Genomic DNA, 23,299 nt, shown 5'->3' on the forward strand with positions numbered 1-23,299 from the left:
TTATGGGGTTGTTTAAATGGTTTCTCTGTTCCTGATTTAACTTCGGTATCTGGTATCTGTCTAGGAAATTGTCCATTTCCTGCAGATTTTCAAGTTTTGTTGAATATAGGCTTTTGTAGTAGGATCTGATGATTTTTTGGATTTCCTCTGATTCTATTGTTCTGTCTCCCTTTTCATTTCTGATTTTGTTAATTTGGACACACTCTCTGTGTCCTCTGGTTAGTCTGGCTAAGGGTTTATCTATCTTGTTGATTTTCTCAAAGAACTAGCTTTTGGTTCTGTTGATTCTTTGTATAGTCCTTTTTGTTTCTACTTGGTTAATTTCAGCTCTGAGTTTGATTATTTCCTGCCTTCTACTCCTCCTGGGTGTGTTTGCTTCTTTTTGTTCTAGAGCTTTTAGGTGTGCTGTCAAGCTGCTGATATATGCTCTCTCCTGTTTCTTTCTGCAGGCACTCAGAGCTATGAGTTTTCCTCTTAGCACAGCTTTCATTGTGTCCCATAAGTTTGGGTATGTTGTACCTTCATTTTCATTAAATCCTAAGAAGTCTTTAATTTCTTTCTTTATTTCTTCCTTGACCAGGTTATCATCGAGTAGAGAATTGTTCAACTTCCATGCATATGTGGGTGTTCTTTCCTTATTGTTATTGAAGACCAACTTTAGCCCATGGTGGTCTGATAGGATGCATGGGATTATTTCTGTCTTTCTATACCTGTTGAAGCCTGTTTTTATGACCAATTATATGGTCAATTTTGGAGAAAGTACCATGAGGTGGTGAGAAGAAGGTGTATCCTTTTGTTTTAGGATAGAATGTTCTATAAGTATCTGTTAAGTCCATTTGGTTCATAACTTCTGTTAGTCTGTCTATGTCTCTGTTTAGGTTCTGTTTCCATGATCTGTCCATTGATGAGAGTGGGGTGTTGAAATCTCCTACTATTATTGTGTGAGGTGCAATGTGTGTTTTGAGCTTTAGTAAGGTTTCTTTTACGTATGTAGGTGCCCTTGTATTTGGGGCATAGATATTTAGGATTGAGAGTTCATCTTGGTGGATTTTTCCTTTGACGAATATGAAGTGTCCTTCCTTATCTTTTTTGATGACTTTTGGTTGAAAATTGATTTTATTTGATATTAGAATGGCTACTCCAGCTTGCTTCTTTAGATCATTTGCTTGGGAAGTTGTTTTCTAGCCTTTTACTCTGAGGTAGTGTCTGTCTTTGTCTCTGAGGTGTGTTTCCTGTAGGCAGCAAAATGCTGGGTCCTCATTTCATATCTAGTTTTTTAATCTGTGCAGTTGGCTTTAAACTCATCCACTAGCCTCTGTCTTCCGATGGCTGGGATTAAAGGCATGTTCCACATGACCTACTTTACTTTCTCCATGTTGATGGAAAAGAATATTTGGGAAGAGGGACTTACTTTATGTGAGACTGCAAAAGACATACATCAGATCAACAGAAAGAAATAGATTTTAGTAGTAGTAAGTGCTGACTGAAATGGAGATGGCCTTGTGGAAAGTCCTGAGTGACTTAGCTCAGAGCTAAGTACTAAGCTGGGTAGACATCAGCTAAGGGAGGCTTTCATTTTTAACATAGAACGTGGAGAAAGGCAGACTTTCTATGCATTGTACAGCCCACCCCACCAAGATACCTGGGGAATTCGTCCCTAATCTTCATGGATTGACTTTGCTTCCTTTTTACTCTGTAGTGCAGGCTGACCTTGAACTTGCAGCAGTTCTGCTGCCTCAGGCTTCTGACTGCTAGGATTCCAAACTTGAGCCACTAGTTCATCTCTAGCAGTTCTTGTGCATATGTAGTTCTTGGCTTCCCCTAGAAGCTGCCTGTGCATTTCTGGCTATAGGATTCTTCCATGTGCAGCTCCCTGTCTATTCGTTTATTTTATTTTATTTTTATTTTTTATTTTTTCCCTGCGTATTCTTTAGGAGTAGTTTTGTGTGATTATTGACAGAAGCCCCTCTTGATATCTTCTTGGTCTTAGAAGTCACTTCCCACTCTTGTTTTAAAGCCTATTGTCTATTTTTTTCCTGATATACTCTTGTTTTAGCAGAATGAAGTGGAGGGATTTTCCTTTTTGAAAAATTTCTTACTTTTTTGTTTGGCTAAGGATAGAATTCAGGGTCTCAGACATGCAAGGTAAGTGGTTATTTCCAGTCTGATGATTGCTTTTAAATAAGGAGCATCAATAACTTAAACTTCAGAAAGATGTCTAACATAAAACGGATCGCCTGCTTTTCTTCTGCCTCCTGACAAGGAATTTTTCATCAGGTATGAGATCGGGTTCCTAATCTTACTTTTTTTTTGTTTTGTTGCAGTTAAGAGAGCCAAATTCCAGGGTTCACCAGGTAAGTCTGGCTCTCTTGGCTTTCAACACTTCCATGCTTGCTGTGAGTTAAGGCAGTCTTAAAAAATTAGTCTCTCTCTCTCTCTCTCTCTCTCTCTCTCTCTCTCTCTCTGTGTGTGTGTGTGTGCGTGCGCGCGCGCGCTCGCTCAGGACTAGAAGGGGCCAGAAGAGGGTGTCCTATCCCCTGGAACCCAGGTTGTGTAGGCTTCACCTCAGGTACCTCTACCTGCTGAGCCATCTCACTGGCCCCCAAAAGCAACCTTAAACAGAATCGTTACTTACAAGCTGGGCATGGCGATACAGTTCTATAATCCTAGTAGTAGTACTTGGGAGTACAAGGGAATAGCTTGTCCAGGTCAGCCTGAGCTACATAAAGAGACCCTATCTCAGAAAGATAAAAAAATTAATCACATCATTTGGTTAACTACTTAAATGCATTGATTTAATTTGCTAAGGTAATTTATGAAATTATTACTCCACTGCTGTAAAACATTTAACTCTGTTTACCTATATTTTTATCTCTACTAATGAATGAAAGTTTATCCTTTTCTCTTGTTAACCCAACTATACTATACTTCAAATTTTTTAATTTTTATTAATTTGTTTATCTTTTCTGTGTGTATGTGTGTGCGCCCATGCATCCTCATGCTGCAGCATGTGTATGGAGGTTAGAGGATAACTTTTGGAAGTTAGTTCTGACCTTTGCCCATATGGGTTCTAGGAATCAAATTTAGGATTGAGGTTGCTAGTCTTCATGGCACGCACCCTTGTCTACCAAAGTCATCTTTAAATTTATTTTTAGTTTTAAATTTCTTTGTAAGATGGTCTTACATATCCCAGGGTGGTCTTGAAGTTGCTATATAGCTAAGGATGACTTTGAACTTAAGATCACCTTGTCTTCCCCTCCATAGTGCTGGGAGTGTAGGTGTGTACCTCCATTCCTGGTATGTGGTGCTGGGAAATCAAACCCAGGGCTTGTACATCCTAGGTAAGTACTTTGTAAACTCCTTCCCCTTATTTATTTTTAAAACAGGGTGCACTTGATGGTGGGGGCTGTGTGGCCCAGATGGATTTTGTTTCTCAGAATTCTGCCTCAGCCTCCTGCTGCAATGAGCCACCATCCTTAGCTAGATTATTTTACAAGATGATACTGAGATTTAAAAAGAAAAAAACTCTACAAACTTTAAAAAGAATTGGCTAGGTGTGGTTGCACATACATTTAATCCCACTAGTCAGAGGCAGAGGCAGTAAAAGCTAATCTAGGTTAGCATGGTCTTCATATCTAGTTCCAGGACAGTGAGAACTACATAGAGAGACCCTGTTTCTAAAAGGAAAGAAAGGATTACTAGTAGCATCCATGTGTGCACACCTGTGTGCATGGAGGCCAGATGTGACCGCGAATCTCTTTCTCAAATTGCTTCCCACTTCAGTTTTTGAGACAGGGTCTCTCAGTGAGCACGGAGCTCCCAGTTGACTAGACTGGATGGTTAGCAAGCCCCCACAGCCTGGAAAATGACAAATTTTGTTTAACCTTGGGACCTCACATGCTAGGAAGATGCTCTGCCACTTAGCCCTGTCCCAGCTCAAGTTTAAGATCTTATGATACATAATGGCCTTCAGGTTTCAGAAGTATAGCTGGATGTGCCAGGTCTTGGCTGGCATGTGAGGCCCTCCAGAGCTGGGTTGTAGACATTACCTTCTACTCCATTCGTGAGGATGCTGGGGATCTGAACTCAGGTCCTCATGCTTGTGCAAAAGGCATTTTACCACCGAGCCGTCTCCCCACTTCTTTGTTTCTGCTTTTGAGATAGCCTTGCTTTGTAGCTGAGGTTGGCCTGAAATGTGTCTCAGTTTCCTATCTGGCTAAAATGAACAGCAAGTGTGGCAGGACCCATTTTCTCACATTAATTAATTGTTTTAAGTAGTTATTGGCATTTTGATGAGTTAACACAATAGCTTTTTTTTTTCTGTTATGAAATGTTTTTCTTAATACAAAAAGCAAACCCTCAGGCCACACGTGGTTGTACACACTTGTACTACGACTGAGTAGGCTGAAGCAGGAGAGTCTTGAATTGAAAGTAGCATAGTGAGTTTGAAGACAGCCTGGACTGCATAGTCAGTCTATGCACAGTTGCATAAACATGCAGGGTTCAGATCTGAGGTTTCAGGTTTAGGTTACTCCCTTTGGTTTGTACTTAGTTTCTCCTTTCAGAGAATTTCCTCTTCTCAATTATGATGTTTCTTTTCATGTAAACTATAGATCAAGCTTGAAATCCAGGTCTTTCCTGACTATTTTCCATTCAGTTTGTGTCCTTATCAAGGGCTCTGCAACTGTTACTCCTTTCTATATTTTATGTACACACACACACACACACACACACACACACACACACACACACACACACGTTGTTTTTTGAGAGAGAATCTCATGCAGTCAAGCTGGCCTTGACCTTGCTGTTTAGCTCCTGACTTACCTCGGCCTCCTGAGTGGTCCTGGCATTGTGGATACCCATCACCTTATATGTCTCAAAATATGAACCAGATTATGTATAGTTTTATCAGTTTTTACGATTCTGCTGTGCCTTGAATTATATAACACATAGCTTCAGTCTTACTTGCACATTTAATTTAGTATCACTTAATTCCATCTCTCATTTTATTTTTATTTTTATTGGTTATTTTATATTTTTACATTTCAAAATGTAAAAATATAAAAAGCCTTCCTGGTTTCCCCTCAGCAAACCCTTATCCCATCCTCCCTCTCCCCATCTCTCTTTTTAAAATGTATGTGTATGAGTGTTTGCTTGTATGTCTGTCCATGCACCACATGTGTGTCTGGTGCCCATGGAAGCAAGAAGAGAATGTTGGATCCCCTGAATGGAATGCTTGTTCTTGAAGAGCGGCCACTGCTATTGAATACTCTCTCCAGTCTCTGACATTACTTACTTTTAAGGGCTTTGTGAAAGTGGGTGATAATCTGGATACTATTAACATTTCTTTTTTGCAATTCTTCACAGATAAGTTTAACACATACGTGACCCTGAAAGTCCAGAACGTGAAGAGCACAACTGTAGCAGTTCGTGGTGATCAGCCTTCCTGGGAGCAAGATTTCATGTTGTAAGAACTTTGCTGAAATGTTGTCTACACATTCCATAATGGTCATTAGTCCGTGATACGCAATGAAACAATTCAGTTACCGAGTCTGTGTATGCCAGTGATGTATTAACGTCCTGACAGTGCTATGCATCTTTTAATCTGTAGCGTTAGAGGAGCGAGTGAGGCTTGTAGTGAGGTATATTGCAGTTTTTCTTTCATTGATTTATAATTTATTCTTGGAGATGAGTGATGATTATGAGTAACCCTGAGGTAACATAGTGAGTTGAGAATACTGCCTGCTCAGACTTTCTCACAGGTCAGAATTCAGATCCAGTACACTTAGCCTAATACAAATGGAACTTTGTCTTTGGTCCTTAGAGGTTCTCTAAGGAAATGTGGTCATGTGTGTTCTAGACTGTGTACATGCTTGAGTTATTTCCTAAGAGCACAGCTTCTAAAACCTTTTCTACTCGACATACTTTCCCCTGAAAAATGTTTAATTGACTCTGGGTATGCAGGTATCTGAAGTAGGTATATGTCAAGCATTTGCAATAGTAAGTTTAACGTCTTAGGGGTTAGGATAAAGCTCAGTTGATAAAGTATTTGCTTAGCATGCTAGAGGCCTTGGGTTCCATCTCTAGCAGCCCATCTCCCCTGAAAGTATTTTCTTTTGGACTAAGAATATAGCTCATTCTTTGTGATAAAACCCTAGGTTAGTTCAAAGCACTGAAAAAAAATTAGAGTAAGACAAAATCTTATCTTTTAAACAATTCTTTGTAGATGAAAATGGGCTGTGTACAAATGAGGTGGATGGATGTGCCTGTTTACTTTGTATGAAACCCTTTCCCAGAAACAGCAGTCCTCAAGATAAAACCACTTAGCATGCATACAGTGACAGCATAAAGCCTCTGAGTTCCCACACAGAGGGATGACACAGTTAAACCATGTTGACTGTATAGGAGAGAAAAAGGCCTCATGATTGGCAGTGTGTGGGTAGGTGGTGGTGGTGCTGTGTGTGTTTCTTGAGACATTATATATAGCCTAGGATTACCTGGAACTCAATAATAGGACACTGGCCTCTAGGTTGTAGAAATCCTCCTGCCTCAGTTGCCCAAGAGCTACAATAATAGGCATGTATCACTATACCAAGCTTATGTTGCTCATATTTAATATTTAGTTTATATTTAGTACTTAGAGTATAGATTGCTCACTTCTTAAAATTATTCATTTTTAGTATTATTTGAAGCTCAAACTCAGGACCTTGTGCATGCTAGGCAGGAACTCCACTACTGAGCTATACGTTCCAGTCCTTATATTGTTCGTTATTTAAAGATGACATTTCACTTACTGGTATGAGTGTTCTTGGCTCAGAATGTTGTATACACGTGTTCCCTAGCCTTGATTGAGTTAATTAAGAAGGAAAAGAAATTTCCTCTGGGCTCTGGGGATAAGCATAGAGTTCTGACTTTTTGCTTGTACATTCTGAGCATACATATATGAGAGGAGAGAAGTCTGTGAAGAATAGACTTTCTTCTGTGACTGTGTCAAGCTGCTAAAGAATTTGGGTATTTCTTTTATCTGGTGGCTTGAGATGCAAATTTGGAGTTGCACTGGGACTGTCACATATGCATCTCCACTAAAAATTCCTTTTTAGACTCAAATCAAAGACACTTCACATAGGTTTGCAGATGTTGCATGTACTTTCAAAGTCTGCTTCATTAGGTGAACAAACTATGTGACAAAAAGCTTAATTTCCCCGTTGTGAACAGCCTAAGTTATTGGTTGGGTTAAGTACCTAGCCTGTGGCTCTGGACACTTCTCCAGAAACCTTGAAAAATTTCTGGAGACAAGAACTGGTCTGATGTTACATGTCTTCCCCAAAATACCAATTACATATGTATTATAAGTGCTAGGAAATATAAATTTAAAAAGTGTATTTTTCTCTGCTTTATATACTTACAACATAGTTGGCGTGATTTCTGTCTGTAAGTCCACACCTCTAGGACATTTGAGACCGTGTATCTTACAGGACAACAGAGAGGCCAAGCTGTCTCTAAAGCACATACTTAACACTCACTGTGAGGAGTAATAGCTCATATTTTTCTGGGTAATGTCTTTTTGTTTTTTATATTTATAGCAACCATTTCTCACTTTCTTGCCTTTCTCTTCAGATCACCTTGTGCTTTAACAAAAGCTGTCTGGAGGATGTTCTTAGCATTAACATATGGATTTTTGCTTTGCCCTGACACTGTGGTTGTACTTGTGACAGCCCTTTCAAGCCAGTGTTCTGCTACATTTGATGCTACTTTTATTTATGTGTTTCACTGCTGGAGATGGAACCTAGGCCTTACACACGTTACACAAGTACTCTGCTATCCAGCCCCCACTAAAGCCTCATATACTCAGGGCCTTTTTCTTCCTGGCTGCTGTCTCATATATTTTGTAACCAAGGCTTTTCTTCCTGAAAGTTCTTTTATGTATTCCACAGATCTAAGTTAAGGCCATGGTAGTACTAACAATAAAACATAAGGTTACACACAGGGATGGACATCTAGGCAGGCCGGATCACTTGATCTTATGTTTTTTGTGTTGTTACATTGGTCTGACCATGATCTCATCTCCAGAGGGCAGAGGATAAACAAAGGTCCTTTCTTCCTTTCTTCTTGTGACCCTTCCTCCCTACTTTCTCTCCCTTTCCTCTTCTACTTTTACTGAGGTGTGATCAGTGTATAAAACTAGACCTGTTATGTACACAGCATGGGGAGATTGGGCACACACACACACACATGCACACACACACACACACACACACACACACACACACACACACACACACATGTATACTCTTGATCACCATCACCATATTCAAGGTAATGCATGTTCCATTACTGCTGGCAGCCTCTTTGTGAACCATCCCCAACCTTGGTGCTAAGCACACTTAAAATGAAATTTATTTTATTAAAAAGTTTTCTTTTCACTGGGGACTGAATTCAGGGCCTTGTGCATGCTAGACAAATATTCTACCACTGAGCTCTTCCTCCAGCCACCCCCAACAAAATTTCAAGTTTACAATAACTTTTTGTTAACAGTAGGTATTACGTTGTATAGTCAGTCTCTAGAACTTTCCTTGAATCATATAAGTGCATTTTTGGAAACCCTATCAGAAACAATAGCAACAAAATATAAAAACCAGTTCATTGTCTTATTTCCTCTCTCTCTCCATTTCTACTTTTCTTTTTCCTTCCCTCCTTTCTTCCTTCCCTCCTTCCTTCCTTCCCTCCTTTCTTCCTTCCCTCCTTTCTTCCTTCCCTCCTTTCTTCCTTCCCTCCTTCCTTCCTTCCCTCCTTTCTTCCTTCCCTCCTTCCTTCCTTCCCTCCTTCCTTCCCTCCTTCCTTCCTTCCCTCCTTCCTTCCCTCCTTCCTTCCTTCCCTCCTTCCTTCCTTCCCTCCTTTCTTCCTTCCCTCCTTTCTTCCTTTCCTCCCTTCATTCCTCTCTATCTTCCAGAGTCTGTGTAGGACTGACTGACTTTGAACTTGTAGTCCTCTGGTCTCAGCCTCCTGAGTTCTGGAATTATGGGCATATACCACCATGTTCAGCTATACAAGTACTATTCTGTGGGTATGCATTATAATTTCTTAGAAATCTAAAGAGTACTTGGAGCAATCAGGGATACTTTGATTTTCCCTAAAATAAGAGAACTGCTGAAAAGTATTCAAGACTAGCAAAACAGGGAATTAAAGTATTTTCTTTCCTGCTATCTGGCTCTCCTCAAAGGACTCTCTTCCCCCCCCCCCCCCCATTAGTGAGATCAGCCGTCTGGACCTGGGCCTAAGTGTGGAGGTGTGGAACAAAGGGCTGATATGGGACACAATGGTGGGGACCGTGTGGATCGCACTGAAGACTATCCGCCAGTCGGATGAGGTTAGTTAGTGTGCTGCCTGTTTGGAAGTATGGCTGTGGCCCCTGCCTTCCCTCAACTTAGCTCCAGCTCAGCTGACATTTATCCATGCATACCTGTTCCTTTTCTAAGTGGAGGGCGTATGCCCTCAAGCTTATCACCTTTCCCAAAGGGTTAGGGGTTGACTGTAAGCTGCTCTTCCCTGTGCCCTCCGGCTGATCTTGGAGATTCCTCAGCACCTCTAATCCTATCAGAAGATAGTCTTGTCTGAGGAATGTGTATTGGTCTCTAACTCTCATCTTCAACACTGTCCTGGGAAGAACACCATTAAACTTACTTAGCCAGTTGGCCAGATACTAGTTTGGGGCCTATTTTTCTAAGCTGCTCATGAGGCAACTGGTTTCAGTTTTCTTCTGTGTATACTACTTTTGGAGTTTACAGAATTACGGGATGTGGTTGGTAGGTATTTATATTGTGTCTACTCATTTCCTGGCTGAATTCTTAGTTCACTTTCTCAGATTCGACTTAGATATCACTATTTCTCCATTGGCTTTGTACCTACCTGGAAGTGACTCTACTACTGTTCGCATTGACAGTGCACTAGAACCTTTCTCTGGAAGGGGGAAATAGAGGGCAGTGACTTCATTGTCTATATTTCTTTGAGTTCTAAGTCTCTACGACTAGAGGCAGATGAACAGCTCATTTTCATGGCAGCTCTAGTCACTTCTATTTACCAGTCATTAAGAATCAGGAGATTGAGAATTGGTCCATAATGGATGCTTACTTTAAAGTCTGGAACTCCAGAGAGTTGTCCTCACCAGGATTGCACAGCTGAACACAGTGACAGCTGCCCCTGGAGTCCTTATCTCAGCAAAGGGATCAGAACAGAGCAGCAGGGATAGTGAGGGGTGATATTGGGGGGTGATGGTGAGGAGTGATAGTGGGGGGTGATATTGGGGGGTGATGGTGAGGAGTGATAGTGGGGGGGTGATAGTGAGGGGGTGATGGTGAGGGGTGATGGTGAGGGGTGATGGTGAGGGGTGATAGTGAGGGGTAATGGTGAGGGGTGATAGTGGGGGGTGACAATGGGAGTGACAGTGGGAGTGATGGTGGAGGGCAACATTGAAGGGTAATGGTGGGGGGTGATAGTGGGTTTTCCCTCTCTTTATTCTCAGGATGTAAGCGATGTTCTGAAGCTCTTGAAGAAGAGAATTCAGAGGAAAACACCTGGCTCCTGAACCACAAAGGGAGCCAAGAAAGTCTAGCGTTTGATCTTACATATGTCTTTGTTTCCTAGGAAGGGCCTGGGGAGTGGTCTACACTGGAGGCTGAGACATTAATGAAAAATGATGAGATCTGTGGAACTAAAAACCCAACTCCTCATAAAATCTTGCTTGATACACGATTTGAGCTGCCTTTTGGTGAGTCTATTTTGATAAGCATTACAGACTGACTTAGTCTTTTGTAAGGACACTGAGACTGTCATCTCTTTTGTTAAGGGCTGTCTTGTCTTCTAGGCATGTCCTCTGTAGACGTGTGTGTTCATCTACTCTGCCCAATGACCGTTAGCCCAAGACAAAGTAAAGTAGGTTGGTCTTCATTAAAGATTGCACATGGGCTGGGCCTGGCGGCTCATGCCAGCAATCCCAGCATTTTAGAAGCTGAGTCAGGAGGAGCCTCAGAAGTGCAAGGCCAGCCTCGTCTGCTCAGCAAGCTCTAGATAGGGCTGCACGGTGAGAGTCTACTGCAAGCAAGCAGACGCTAAACACCAAGAAAGCTGCAATTTGTTACATTCTGTTACTGTTTGTGAAATAACTTGGAATTTCCAATTTTTAGATTATTCTTTTAAAATACTTTAACATATATCATGTTTTGTTTTATTAAAGCTACAGTTTGTTGATTTAAGATTGAAGAGAACTGAAAATGGAGTATACTTAATTAATTTTTTAGATTGTTTTTTTTTTTTTGAGACCACTCCAAATTCCAGGCTAACCTTGAACTCACCACAGACCTCCTGCCTCAGCCTCCAGTGGTATGTGTCTGTATGGTGAACTTTAATATCTGTCTTGCTGATCAGAGCATTCACCTTCAGTGAATTTATTCTGTGATCCTTTATTGATGGACATGTAGGATTTTCTTTTCTTTTTTTTTAAGCCACATATTACTGTCACTAACAATGTCGTGTGTTTGTGATCCTTACGGGGCTAGGGCGAAGTGGGATTGCAGGTCAGAGGGATGGTGCACAGCTCCTTCTCATGAGCATCGCAGAGTTGTTTGGCAGGAAGCTGGCAGAGTTTATGCTGTCACTCCCGGGAGTGCCCACCCCTGCACATTTTTCCAGTGTTTTGTATTTCCCAACTTCTAATCTTTGCACTTTGTTTACGTTGGGGTGTCCAGCTTTTTGACTTACCATTGCTATCTCCAGATGAGTTGAACTGCATTCATGGCTATTCAGGGACACAGGCTGCAACTAGGACATGCCTAGAAATGTTCTCTTCTTTTTACTTGACTTATTTTAGTATTCTTTGAATTTTTGTCATTTGCATTAATGGTGTTCACATTTACTATTTTTGTGGTTCTTCATAATTTCTCTTCTTTTTTTTTTAAAGATTTATTTATTTATTATATATAAGTACACTGTAGCTGTCTTCAGACATACCAGAAGAGGGCATCGGATCTCTTTACAGATGGTTCTGAGCCACCATGTGGTTGCTGGAATTTGAACTCATGACCTCTGGAAGAGCAGTCGGGTGCTCTTAACCGCTGAGCCATCTCTCCAGCCCTCTTCATAATTTCAATTGATTTATTTAGCTTTTATTTTAATCCCAGAGAGAGTCTTGTTATGTAGCTCAAGTTTACGGTATGGCATCAATTCTATATTATCAAGTTAAAACACTTTTTATTGACTCAAAAAGTAATATGTGTGTGCAGGGGGCAATTTTTTAATAATTTGATCAACTGATTTTTGATTTTTGCAGGTTGATAATGTTTGGTGTTTTAAATGTAAATGTGAAACAGTTTTTGTTTCTTCTTTTTTTTCTTACTTTAACTCTTTTTTTTTAAAAACTATTTAGTTTTTGCTTCTTAACTGTTTCATCTACTGATTACATAGTTAGGATATAAATGCTGTATATAATATTCTGCTAGAAAATTTTCGGTGTTTGACTTTATGTTGTGAATGTACACTATAATAAAATACTATAATAAAAACATGGTTTATGGGGGCTCACTTGACTCCCTCATACTCCTTTGGACGCAGCTATTATTAAATCTCAGGATAAGGGGTTGGGGATTTAGCTCAGCGGTAGAGCGCTTGCCTAGCAAGCACAAGGCCCTGGGTTCGGTCCCCAGCTCCGAAAAAAAAAAAAAAAAGAAAAAAAAAAAAAGGTGTGCCACAAATCTCAGGATAAAGGCATCTGAGGCACAGAATATTTAAGGATTTTGCCTGAGGTTGAGTAGGTATGAAGTGATAAAAAAAAGGAATTTAACTTTGCATGAAGACTTATGCCCATAAAGCCACCCAGTACGTGGGAGGATCACTTGAGCTCAGGAGTTCAGGACTGGTGTGGACAACACAATGAGACCTGGTAAAGACAAGGCAAGGGAAGAAGCAGCAAAGGGGAAGGAAAGAGAGAACGGTGACTCGGTCCCAGAGCCTAGGTGTTAATTTTAACTGTACTACACTATCCTTAGTGTTAAGGTATATGCATCCTTAGCAGAAGGATGGGTCCTGTTTCCACGTCCATTCTGTTAGTCTGTGTTTTACTGGGGAATTGAGACCATTGGTGTTGAGAGGTATCGGTGAGCCTTGCTTATTGAATCCTGTTATTTTGTTGTGGTGGTGATGGTGACAGTGGTGTGTGTGTGTGTGTGTGTGTGTGTGTGTGTGTGTGTGTGTGTGTGTGTGTTTCTACTCTTGGTTTTCCTGTCTGGAATTATTTATTCTTATGCTTTCGAGGTTATGGCTAATCTCTGTAGGTCACCTTCAGCGGGTGATTTGTAGATAGATATTGCTTACATTGTTTTTTTTTTTTTTTATCATGGAATGATTTCTGGTCTCCATCTATTGTGATGGAAACTCTTGCTGAGTATAGTAGTCTGGCATGGCCTCTGTGGGCTCTTAGAGTCTGCATCTATCTAGGCTGTTCTGGCTTTTAGAGTCTCTATTAAGAGTTAGGTGTTATTCCTAACTCTTCGTTTAGTGAGTTCCTAAATTTTTCATTTCCAGATTTCCCTCAGTTTGCATTTTCCTTATTTTTTTTTAAAGATTTATTTATTTATTTTATGCATATGAGTACACTGTAGCTGTTTTCAGATACACCAGAAGAGGGCATCAGATCTTATTACAGATGGTTGTGAGCCACCATGTGGTTGCTGGGATTTGAACTCAGTACCTCTGGAAGAGCAGTCAGTGCTCTTAACCACTGAGCCATCTCTCCAGCCCTGCATTTTCCTTATTGATTCTATTTCCACTTTCAGATCTGGCGCTGTTTTATTTCCATTGTTTGTGTTTTCATAGATTTTTTTTGGAATTCACTTCCTTTTTAAGGACTATTATCATTCATGTTCATAAAGGCCGTTTCAGGGTCTTTGTTTTGTGCTTCAGCTATGATGGATTTCTCAGGGTTTGATGTATTTGGCAGGGTTGCTGGACTCTAGTGGGGACATAGTGGCCTGACTGTTATTGATTGTGTTTTTACGCTGCAGTCTAGGCATCTGAGTTTGGGATGACTGTTTTTCTAGGTGTTAATTTCTGGTCTTGTCTTTGCTGGGTGGATATTTTGTTCCTTGGTTTCTGTTGCCCTCTCTGGTTCTTAGGACAACGTGTTGCCTGGTAGGGAATGCTTCTGGGATGGGTATAGACACTGGAGGTTCTGGATAAAATGAGTTTCTAGGTATTGTTAGCTAACACTTAGGAATGGGGGTATATTGGGGGTGTGGCTGAGGGGTCCACAGGAGGGAGGAAAGCAGGTGTCCTACAGGATCTGCTTATTCCCCTAGGAATGGGGGCAGAACATGAGGAGAGGCCACAGCAGGTCATCTACAGAGCCAGGGATGAGACTGGGGGATTGATTATGGGGGAGAGGAGGAAGCATGAAGATCTGAAGTTCCTTTGCCTTACAGAAGCTTTGCAGTTTTATGAGTTCCCATTTGTCCATTCTTGATCTTAGAGCATAAGCCATTGGTGTTTTGTTCAGGAAATTTTCTCCAGTGCCCAGTTCGAGATGCTTCCCCACTTTTTTCTATTAGTTTGAGTGTATCTGGTTTGATATGGAGGTCCTTGATCCACTTGGATTTAAGCTTTGTACAGGGTGATAAGCATGGATCGATCTGCATTCTTCTACATGCTGACCTCCAGTTGAACCAGCACCATTTGTTGAAAATGCTCCCTTTTTTCCATTGGATGGTTTTGGCTCCTTTGTCAAAAATCAAGTGACCATAGGTATGTGGGTTCATTTCTGGGTCTTCAATTCTATTCCACTGGTCTATCTGTCTGTCTCTGTACCAATACCATGCAGTTTTTATCACTATTGCTCTGTAATACTGCTTGAGTTCAGGGATAGTGATTCCCCCTGAAGTCCTTTTATTGTTGAGGATAATTTTTAACTATCCTGGGTTTTTTGTTATTCCAGATGAATTTGCAAATTGTTCTGTCTAACTCTCTGAAGATTTGGATTGGTATTTTGATGGGGATTACATCTGTAGATCGCTTTTGGTAAAATGGCCAATTTTACTATATTAATCCTGCCAATCCATGAGCATGGGAGATCTTTCCATCTTCTGAGGTCTTCTTCAATTTCTTTCTTCAGAGGCTTGAAGTTCTTAACATACAGATCTTTTACTTGCTTGGTTAAAGTCACACCAAGGTATTTTATATTATTTGGGACTATTATGAAGGGTGTCATTTCCCTGATTTCTTTCTCGGCTTGTTTCTCTTTTGTGTAGAGGAATCCTTTTGTGCTTTGAGATGGCCTTGTGTAGTTAGGCTGGCCTGGAATCACTTGGTGCCGTGTGGCTTCATACTTACTGTGCTCTTCCTGTCTCAACCTTCCCGCTCTTCCCTGTCACTGAGTTAAGAGCCAGTTTAGAAGTCGTTCCTTTTAAACGATGAATAGTTTTCATTGTGTGTGAATATATATGTTATTTTACATTTTCATCTGTTTATGGACACAGGTTGCTTTAACTCTTGACTAGTGTGAATAAATGCTGTTCTGAGCTTGGATGTACAGATATTCCTTTGACATTCTACTTTCAGTTCTTTTGACTAGATTCTCACATGGCAAGTGTGTGTGTGTGGTGTGTGTGTGTGTGTGTGTGTGTGTGTGTGTGTGTGTGTGTGTGTGTGTTTGAGACAAGGCTTGGAACTCCGTATGTCCAGACTGGGTCTGTACAAGTTTATTACTGAACTTGTGATCCAGTTGCCTTAATCTGCTGAATATTGAAATTACAAGATGAACCACTACTACCGTTGGCTGTATTTTTAATTTTTTGAAGGCAAAAGTATAACTTTTAAGCATCTTATATCGCAAGGTGTAGCTTTCCTCCTAATCTAATCCTTTTGAGTGTTTGCTCTTGCTGTGTGGATGACATAACCTCATTTTGGAGTCTATTGATATCAGTTTGCATCACGCTTATCTGTGGAGGAACTCAGCCGTAGACAGATGATGTGTCCTCTCAGAGCCTTAGTTCATCATTTTCGAAATCAGAAGCAGGAAGAGCAGTTTATTATATTGTCTTTCCAAAATAAAGTCAGTAATGTTCATGGTGACAGTGACTCACAGCTAGCGTTCATGTCACCACCACTTTTCTAATCATATTCACTTGTCTAAGTAAAGTGTTATTTGCTGATGACTATGTATTGCCAGCTAATATCTGTTCTTTTTTATGGTAGACATCCCAGAGGAGGAAGCCAGATATTGGACCTACAAATTGGAACAAATAAATGCCTTGGCAGATGATAATGAGGTAGGAACTGCTTTCTTTGCAATATTGAGAGATGGGGGCAATCTATAATCCATTATCTATTGTCTAGGGAGAGGGCCAGAAGTCCATTGTCTGAGGCACTAAAATCTGTACTAAGAGAGTCAAATCAGAACTTTACATGTCCTAGACCTGCGCTTTACCAATGAGATACACCCTGTCTGTAATAATGAAGTTTGTTATTATTGTTGTTATTATTTTTGAGCCCAAGTCTTGCTATGTGGCTTTGACTGGTCTTGAACTTGATAGCCTATTGCCACAGCATCCTGAGGGCCGGGACTGCTGACATGTGTCACTGTGCTCAGCTATAATGAATAGGCAGGGAGAAGAGTTCCTGAAATTTCAGCGGGAAGCTCCATCTCCCGCTGTCGTCTCCCACTGCAGGTTAGACTGTGGTGTTAGACTGGCTCTGGACCATGGGGAAGGAGCTGATAGCAGCCCCTCTTTGTTATATGGAGGAGCAGAAAGTGTTTCTTCTGGTCTGTGCAGAGTTCTGGATATTATTAGCCTTAATAGTGTGCACTTGTTAGAAATGTTTAGACTTTGACTTTGCTTGGCCCTGCTGTCTCCAGCTACGAGTCAGGTGTGTAAGAGAAGACCGTTACCTCCGTCTGCGACACGGGAATGGGCACAGTGCTTTTGTTACTGGCGGTATAAAGAAGAGAGGAATGTTTATTTACTTTGGGATAAATCGGGCTATTAGAAACACAAATAGTTTTTTAAAAAATTCATAATGATTTTGGGAATTTATATTTTTGAAATTAGATTTCATTATACAGCCCTGGCTTTCCTTGAACTCATGTTCCTCCTGTCTCAGTCTTTCCATACTGACATTATAAGAGTTCCTGTGTGCTAACACCATAGAAATAAGATTTTATTATCCTTGAGAAAAGAGATTGTATGTTTGTGTAATTATTATAACATCTACTGCATTATAAGCACTCAAAGTTGATGTTTGCTGAAATAAAATTCATGCTATTAAAAATACAATACAAAGGGAAACACAAATTGTTGTAAGATAGAAGTTGAATGGTACTTTTTTAAAAACAGTATCTAATGTATCCCAGGCTGACCTGGGATATATATATATATATATATATATATATATATATATATATATATATATATATACATACATATATATATATATGTATGTGTATATATACCTTGAAATTTTGACTCTTAATTTACATTTTCTTAATCTTTAAAAAATAATTTGTTTCTATTTATGTATGTGTGTGAGTGCACAAATGAATAGACCTGAGGAGGGCAGAAGAGGCAGTTAGGTCCTCCATAGCTAGAGTTAAACATAGTTTAAGTTACCTGCTGTAGGTGCTGGTAACCAAACTCTAGTCCTCTTGAAGAGCAGCAAGCTCTCTGAGTTGCTGAGGCACCATGACTAGAAGCAAAGGGTTAACTGCAGCTTACAGTTGTAGTCATCATCAAGCAGGGCAGGAACTCAAGCAGAGGCCATGGAGGAAGGCTGCTTACTGGCTTGTTCAGCCCATTTTCTTATGCACCCAGGACTCTCTGTCCAGGGATCTCACTGCCCACAATGGCTTAGGCTTTCCTCCATCAATTAGTAATCAAGAAAACATCCTACAGACTTATAGGCATTGTGAAGGAGTTCCTCCCACCCCACAGTTGAGGTTCCTCTTCCTATTCCAATCTAGCTTGTGTTAAATTGACAAAACAAAACCCCAGCAGACAGCAGGCGTTTGTTGTCCTAGGGGCTCATCTAGCTTACTTTTTTAGTTGTTGTATTTCTTAGCTATTTTTTAATAACCCCTAAAATATTCAGTGCTTTTGGAGGGTAGAGGTAAGATCAACATTTCAAGGTTCTTATTTTTTTTTTATAGATTTTTTTTTATTAACTTGAGTATTTCTTATATACATTTCGAGTGTTATTCCCTTTCCCGGTTTCCGGGCAAACATCCCCCTCCCCCTCCCCTTCCTTATGGGTGTTCCCCTCCCAACCCTCCCCCCATTGCCGCCCTCCCCCCCATAGTCTAGTTCACTGGGGGTTCAGTCTTAGCAGGACCCAGGGCTTCCCCTTCCACTGGTGCTCTTACTAGGATATTCAATGCTACCTATGAGGTCAGAGTCCAGGGTCAGTCCATGTATAGTCTTTAGGTAGTGGCTTAGTCCCTGGAAGCTCTGGTTGCTTGACATTGTTGTACATATGGGGTCTCGAGCCCCTTCAAGCTCTTCCAGTTCTTTCTCTGATTCCTTCAATGGGGGACCTAGTCTCAGTTCAGTGGTTTGCTGCTGGCATTCGCCTCTGTATTTGCTGTATTCTAGCTGTGTCTCTCAGGAGCGATCTACATCCGGCTCCTGTCGGTCTGCACTTCTTTGCTTCATCCATCTTGTCTAATTGGGTGGCTGTATATGTATGGGCCACATGTGGGGCAGGCTCTGAATGGGTGATCCTTCAGTCTCTGTTTTAATCTTTGCCTCTCCCTTCCCTGCCAAGGGTATTCTTTTTCCTCATTTAAAGAAGGAGTGAAGCATTCACATTTTGATCATCCATCTTGAGTTTCATTTGTTCTAGGGATCTAGGGTAATTTAAGCATTTGGGCTAATAGCCACTTATCAATGAGTGCATACCATGTATGTCTTTCTGTGATTGGGTTAGCTCACTCAGGATGATATTTTCCAGTTCCAACCATTTGCCTACGAATTTCATAAACTCGTTGTTTTTGATAGCTGAGTAATATTCCATTGTGTAGATGTACCACATTTTCTGTATCCATTCCTCTGTTGAAGGGCATCTAGGTTCTTTCCAGCTTCTGGCTATTATAAAGAAGGCTGCAATGAACATAGTGGAGCACGTGTCTCTTTTATATGTTGAGGCATCTTTTGGGTATATGCCGAAGAGAGGTATAGCTGGATCCTCAGGCAGTTCAATGTCCAATTTTCTGAGGAACCTCCAGACTGATTTCCAGAATGGTTGTACCAGTCTGCAATCCCACCAACAATGGAGGAGTGTTCCTCTTTCTCCACATCCTCGCCAGCATCTGCTGTCACCTGAGTTTTTGATCTTAGCCATTCTCACTGGTGTGAGGTGAAATCTCAGGGTTGTTTTGATTTGCATTTCCCTTATGACTAAAGATGTTGAACATTTCTTTAGGTGTTTCTCAGCCATTCGGCATTCCTCAGCTGTGAATTCTTTGTTTAGCTCTGAACCCCATTTTTTAATAGGGTTATTTGTTTCCCTGCGGTCTAACTTCTTGAGTTCTTTGTATATTTTGGATATAAGACCTCTATCTGTTGTAGGATTGGTAAAGATCTTTTCCCAATCTGTTGGTTGCCGTTTTGTCCTAACCACAGTGTCCTTTGCCTTACAGAAGCTTTGCAGTTTTATGAGATCCCATTTGTCGATTCTTGATCTTAGAGCGTAAGCCATTGGTGTTTTGTTCAGGAAATTTTTTCCAGTGCCCATGTGTTCCAGATGGTTCCCTAGTTTTTCTTCTATTAGTTTGAGTGTGTCTGGTTTGATGTGGAGGTCCTTGATCCACTTGGACTTAAGCTTTGTACAGGGTGATAAGCATGGATCGATATGCATTCTTCTACATGTTGACCTCCAGTTGAACCAGCACCATTTGCTGAAAATGCTATCTTTTTTCCATTGGATGGTTTTGGCTCCTTTGTCAAAAATCAAGTGACCATAGGTGTGTGGGTTCATTTCTGGGTCTTCAATTCTATTCCATTGGTCTATCTGTCTGTCTCTGTACCAATACCATGCAGTTTTTATCACTATTGCTCTGTAATACTGCTTGAGTTCAGGGATAGTGATTCCCCCTGAAGTCCTTTTATTGTTGAGGATAGCTTTAGCTATCCTGGGTTTTTTGTTATTCCAGATGAATTTGCAAATTGTTCTGTCTAACTCTTTGAAGAATTGGATTGGTATTTTGATGGGGATTGCATTGAACCTGTAGATTGCTTTTGGTAAAATGGCCATTTTTACTATATTAATCCTGCCAATCCATGAGCATGGGAGATCTTTCCATCTTCTGAGGTCTTCTTCAATTTCTTTCCTCAGTGTCTTGAAGTTCTTATTGTACAGATCTTTTACTTGCTTGGTTAAAGTCACACCGAGGTACTTTTTATTATTTGGGTCTATTATGAAGGGTGTCGTTTCCCTAATTTCTTTCTCGGCTTGTTTCTCTTTTGTATAGAGGAAGGCAACTGATTTATTTGAGTTAATTTTATACCCAGCCACTTTGCTGAAGTTGTTTATCAGCTTTAGTAGTTCTCTGGTGGAACTTTTGGGATCACTTAAATATACTATCATATCATCTGCAAATAGTGATATTTTGACCTCTTCTTTTCCGATCTGTATCCCCTTGATCTCCTTTTGTTGTCTGATTGCTCTGGCTAGAACTTCAAGAACTATATTGAATAAGTAGGGAGAGAGTGGGCAGCCTTGTCTAGTCCCTGCTTTTAGTGGGATTGCTTCAAGTTTCTCTCCATTTAGTTTAATGTTAGCAACTGGTTTGCTGTATATGGCTTTTACTATGTTTAGGTATGGGCCTTGAATTCCTATTCTTTGCAGGACTTTTATCATGAAGGGGTGTTGAATTTTGTCAAATGCTTTCTCAGCATCTAATGAAATGATCATGTGGTTCTGTTCTTTCAGTTTGTTTATATAATGGATCACGTTGATGGTTTTCCGTATATTAAACCATCCCTGCATGCCTGGGATGAAGCCTACTTGGTCATGGTGGATGATTGTTTTGATGTGCTCTTGGATTCGGTTTGCCAGAATTTTATTGAGTATTTTTGCGTCGATATTCATAAGGGAAATTGGTCTGAAGTTCTCTTTCTTTGTTGGGTCTTTGTGTGGTTTAGGTATAAGAGTAATTGTGGCTTCATAGAAGGAATTCAGTAGTGATCCATCTGTTTCAATTTTGTGGAATAGTTTGGATAATATTGGTATGAGGTCTTCTATGAAGGTTTGATAGAATTCTGCACTAAACCCGTCTGGACCTGGGCTCTTTTTGGTTGGGAGACCTTTAATGACTGCTTCTATTTCCTTAGGAGTTATGGGGTTGTTTAACTGGTTTATCTGTTCCTGATTTAACTTCGGTACCTGGTATCTGTCTAGGAAATTGTCCATTTCCTGAAGATTTTCAAGTTTTGTTGAATATAGGTTTTTATAGTAAGATCTGATGATTTTTTGAATTTCCTCTGAATCTGTAGTTATGTCTCCCTTTTCATTTCTGATTTTGTTAATTTGGACGCACTCTCTGTGTCCTCTCGTTAGTCTGGCTAAGGGTTGATCTATCTTGTTGATTTTCTCAAAGAACCAACTTTTGGTTCTGTTGATTCTTTCTATGGTCCTTTTTGTTTCTACTTGGTTGATTTCAGCTCTGAGTTTGATTATTTCCTGCCTTCTACTCCTCCTGGGTGTATTTGCTTCTTTTTGTTCTAGAGCTTTTAGGTGTGCTGTCAAGCTGCTGACCTATGCTCTTTCCTGTTTCTTTCTGCAGGCACTCAGAGCTATGAGTTTTCCTCTTAGCACAGCTTTCATTGTGTCCCATAAGTTTGGGTATGTTGTACCTTCATTTTCATTAAATTCTAAAAAGTTTTTAATTTCTTTCTTTATTTCTTCCTTGACCAGGTTATCATTGAGTAGAGCATTGTTCAATTTCCACGTATATGTGGGCATTCTTCCCTTATTGTTATTGAAGACCAGTTTTAGGCCGTGGTGGTCCGATAGCACACATGGGATTATTTCTATCTTTCTGTACCTGTTGAGGTCCATTTTTTGACCAATTATATGGTCAATTTTGGAGAAAGTACCATGAGGAGCTGAGAAGAAGGTATATCCTTTTGCTTTAGGATAGAATGTTCTATAAATATCTGTTAAGTCCATTTGGCTCATGACTTCTCTTAGTCTGTCGACATCACTGTTTAATTTCTGTTTCCATGATCTGTCCATTGATGAGAGTGGGGTGTTGAAATCTCCCACTATTATTGTGTGAGGTGCAATGTGTGTTTTGAGCTTTAGTAAGGTTTCTTTTACGTATGTAGGTGCCCTTGTATTTGGGGCATAGATATTTAGGATTGAGAGTTCATCTTGGTGGATTTTTCCTTTGATGAATATGAAGTGTCCTTCCTTATCTTTTTTGATGAATTTTAGTTGAAAATTGATTTTATTTGATATTAGAATGGCTACTCCAGCTTGCTTCTTCTGACCATTTGCTTGGAAAGTTGTTTTCCAGCCTTTCACTCTGAGGTAGTGTCTGTCTTTGTCTCTGAGGTGTGTTTCCTGTAGGCAGCAGAATGCAGGGTCCTCGTTGAGTATCCAGTTTGTTAATCTATTTCTTTTTATTGGGGATTTAGGCCATTGATGTTGAGAGATATTAAGGAATAGTGATTATTGCTTCCCGTTATATTCATATTTGGATGTGAGGTTATGTTTGTGTGCTTTCACTCTCTTTGTTTTGTTGCCAAGACGATTAGTTTCTTGTTTCTTCTAGGGTATAGCTTGCCTCCTTATGTTGGGCTTTACCATTTATTATCCTTTGTAGTGCTGGATTTGTAGAAAGATATTGTGTAAATTTGGTTTTGTCATGGAATATCTTGGTTTCTCCATCTATGTTAATTGAGAGTTTTGCAGGATACAGTAACCTGGGCTAGCATTTGTGTTCTCTTAGGGTCAGTATGACATCAGTCCAGGATCTTCTGGCCTTCATAGTTTCTGGCGAGAAGTCTGGTGTGATTCTGATAGGTCTGCCTTTATATGTTACTTGACCTTTTTCCCTTACTGCTTTTAATATTCTTTCTTTATTTTGTGCGTTTGGTGTTTTGACAATTATGTGACGGGAGGTGTTTCTTTCCTGGTCCAATCTATTTGGAGTTCTGTAGGCTTCTTGTATGTCTATGGGTATCTCTTTTTTTAGGTTAGGGAAGTTTTCTTCTATGATTTTGTTGAAGATATTTACTGGTCCTTTGAGCTGGGAGTC

The 23,299-nt window shown here is 40.3% G+C and overlaps 1 protein-coding gene across 8 annotated transcripts in view; it reads left to right on the forward strand.

Moving 5' to 3' along the window:
- Positions 1-23,299, forward strand: part of Unc13b (unc-13 homolog B) — a 215,076-nt gene that overhangs the window by 43,334 nt on the left and 148,443 nt on the right. For all 8 annotated transcript variants that reach the window (XM_063288360.1, XM_039110717.2, XM_039110722.2 and 5 more), the window contains exons 2-6: positions 2,325-2,354; positions 5,371-5,470; positions 9,253-9,370; positions 10,645-10,768; positions 16,240-16,313. In XM_063288360.1, the coding sequence (XP_063144430.1) occupies positions 2,325-2,354; positions 5,371-5,470; positions 9,253-9,370; positions 10,645-10,768; positions 16,240-16,313 (446 nt within the window). The remainder of the gene's footprint in view (positions 1-2,324; positions 2,355-5,370; positions 5,471-9,252; positions 9,371-10,644; positions 10,769-16,239; positions 16,314-23,299) is intronic.

Source organism: Rattus norvegicus, chromosome 5, assembly GCF_036323735.1.
Source record: "Rattus norvegicus strain BN/NHsdMcwi chromosome 5, GRCr8, whole genome shotgun sequence".
Lineage (NCBI taxonomy): Eukaryota > Metazoa > Chordata > Mammalia > Rodentia > Muridae > Rattus > Rattus norvegicus.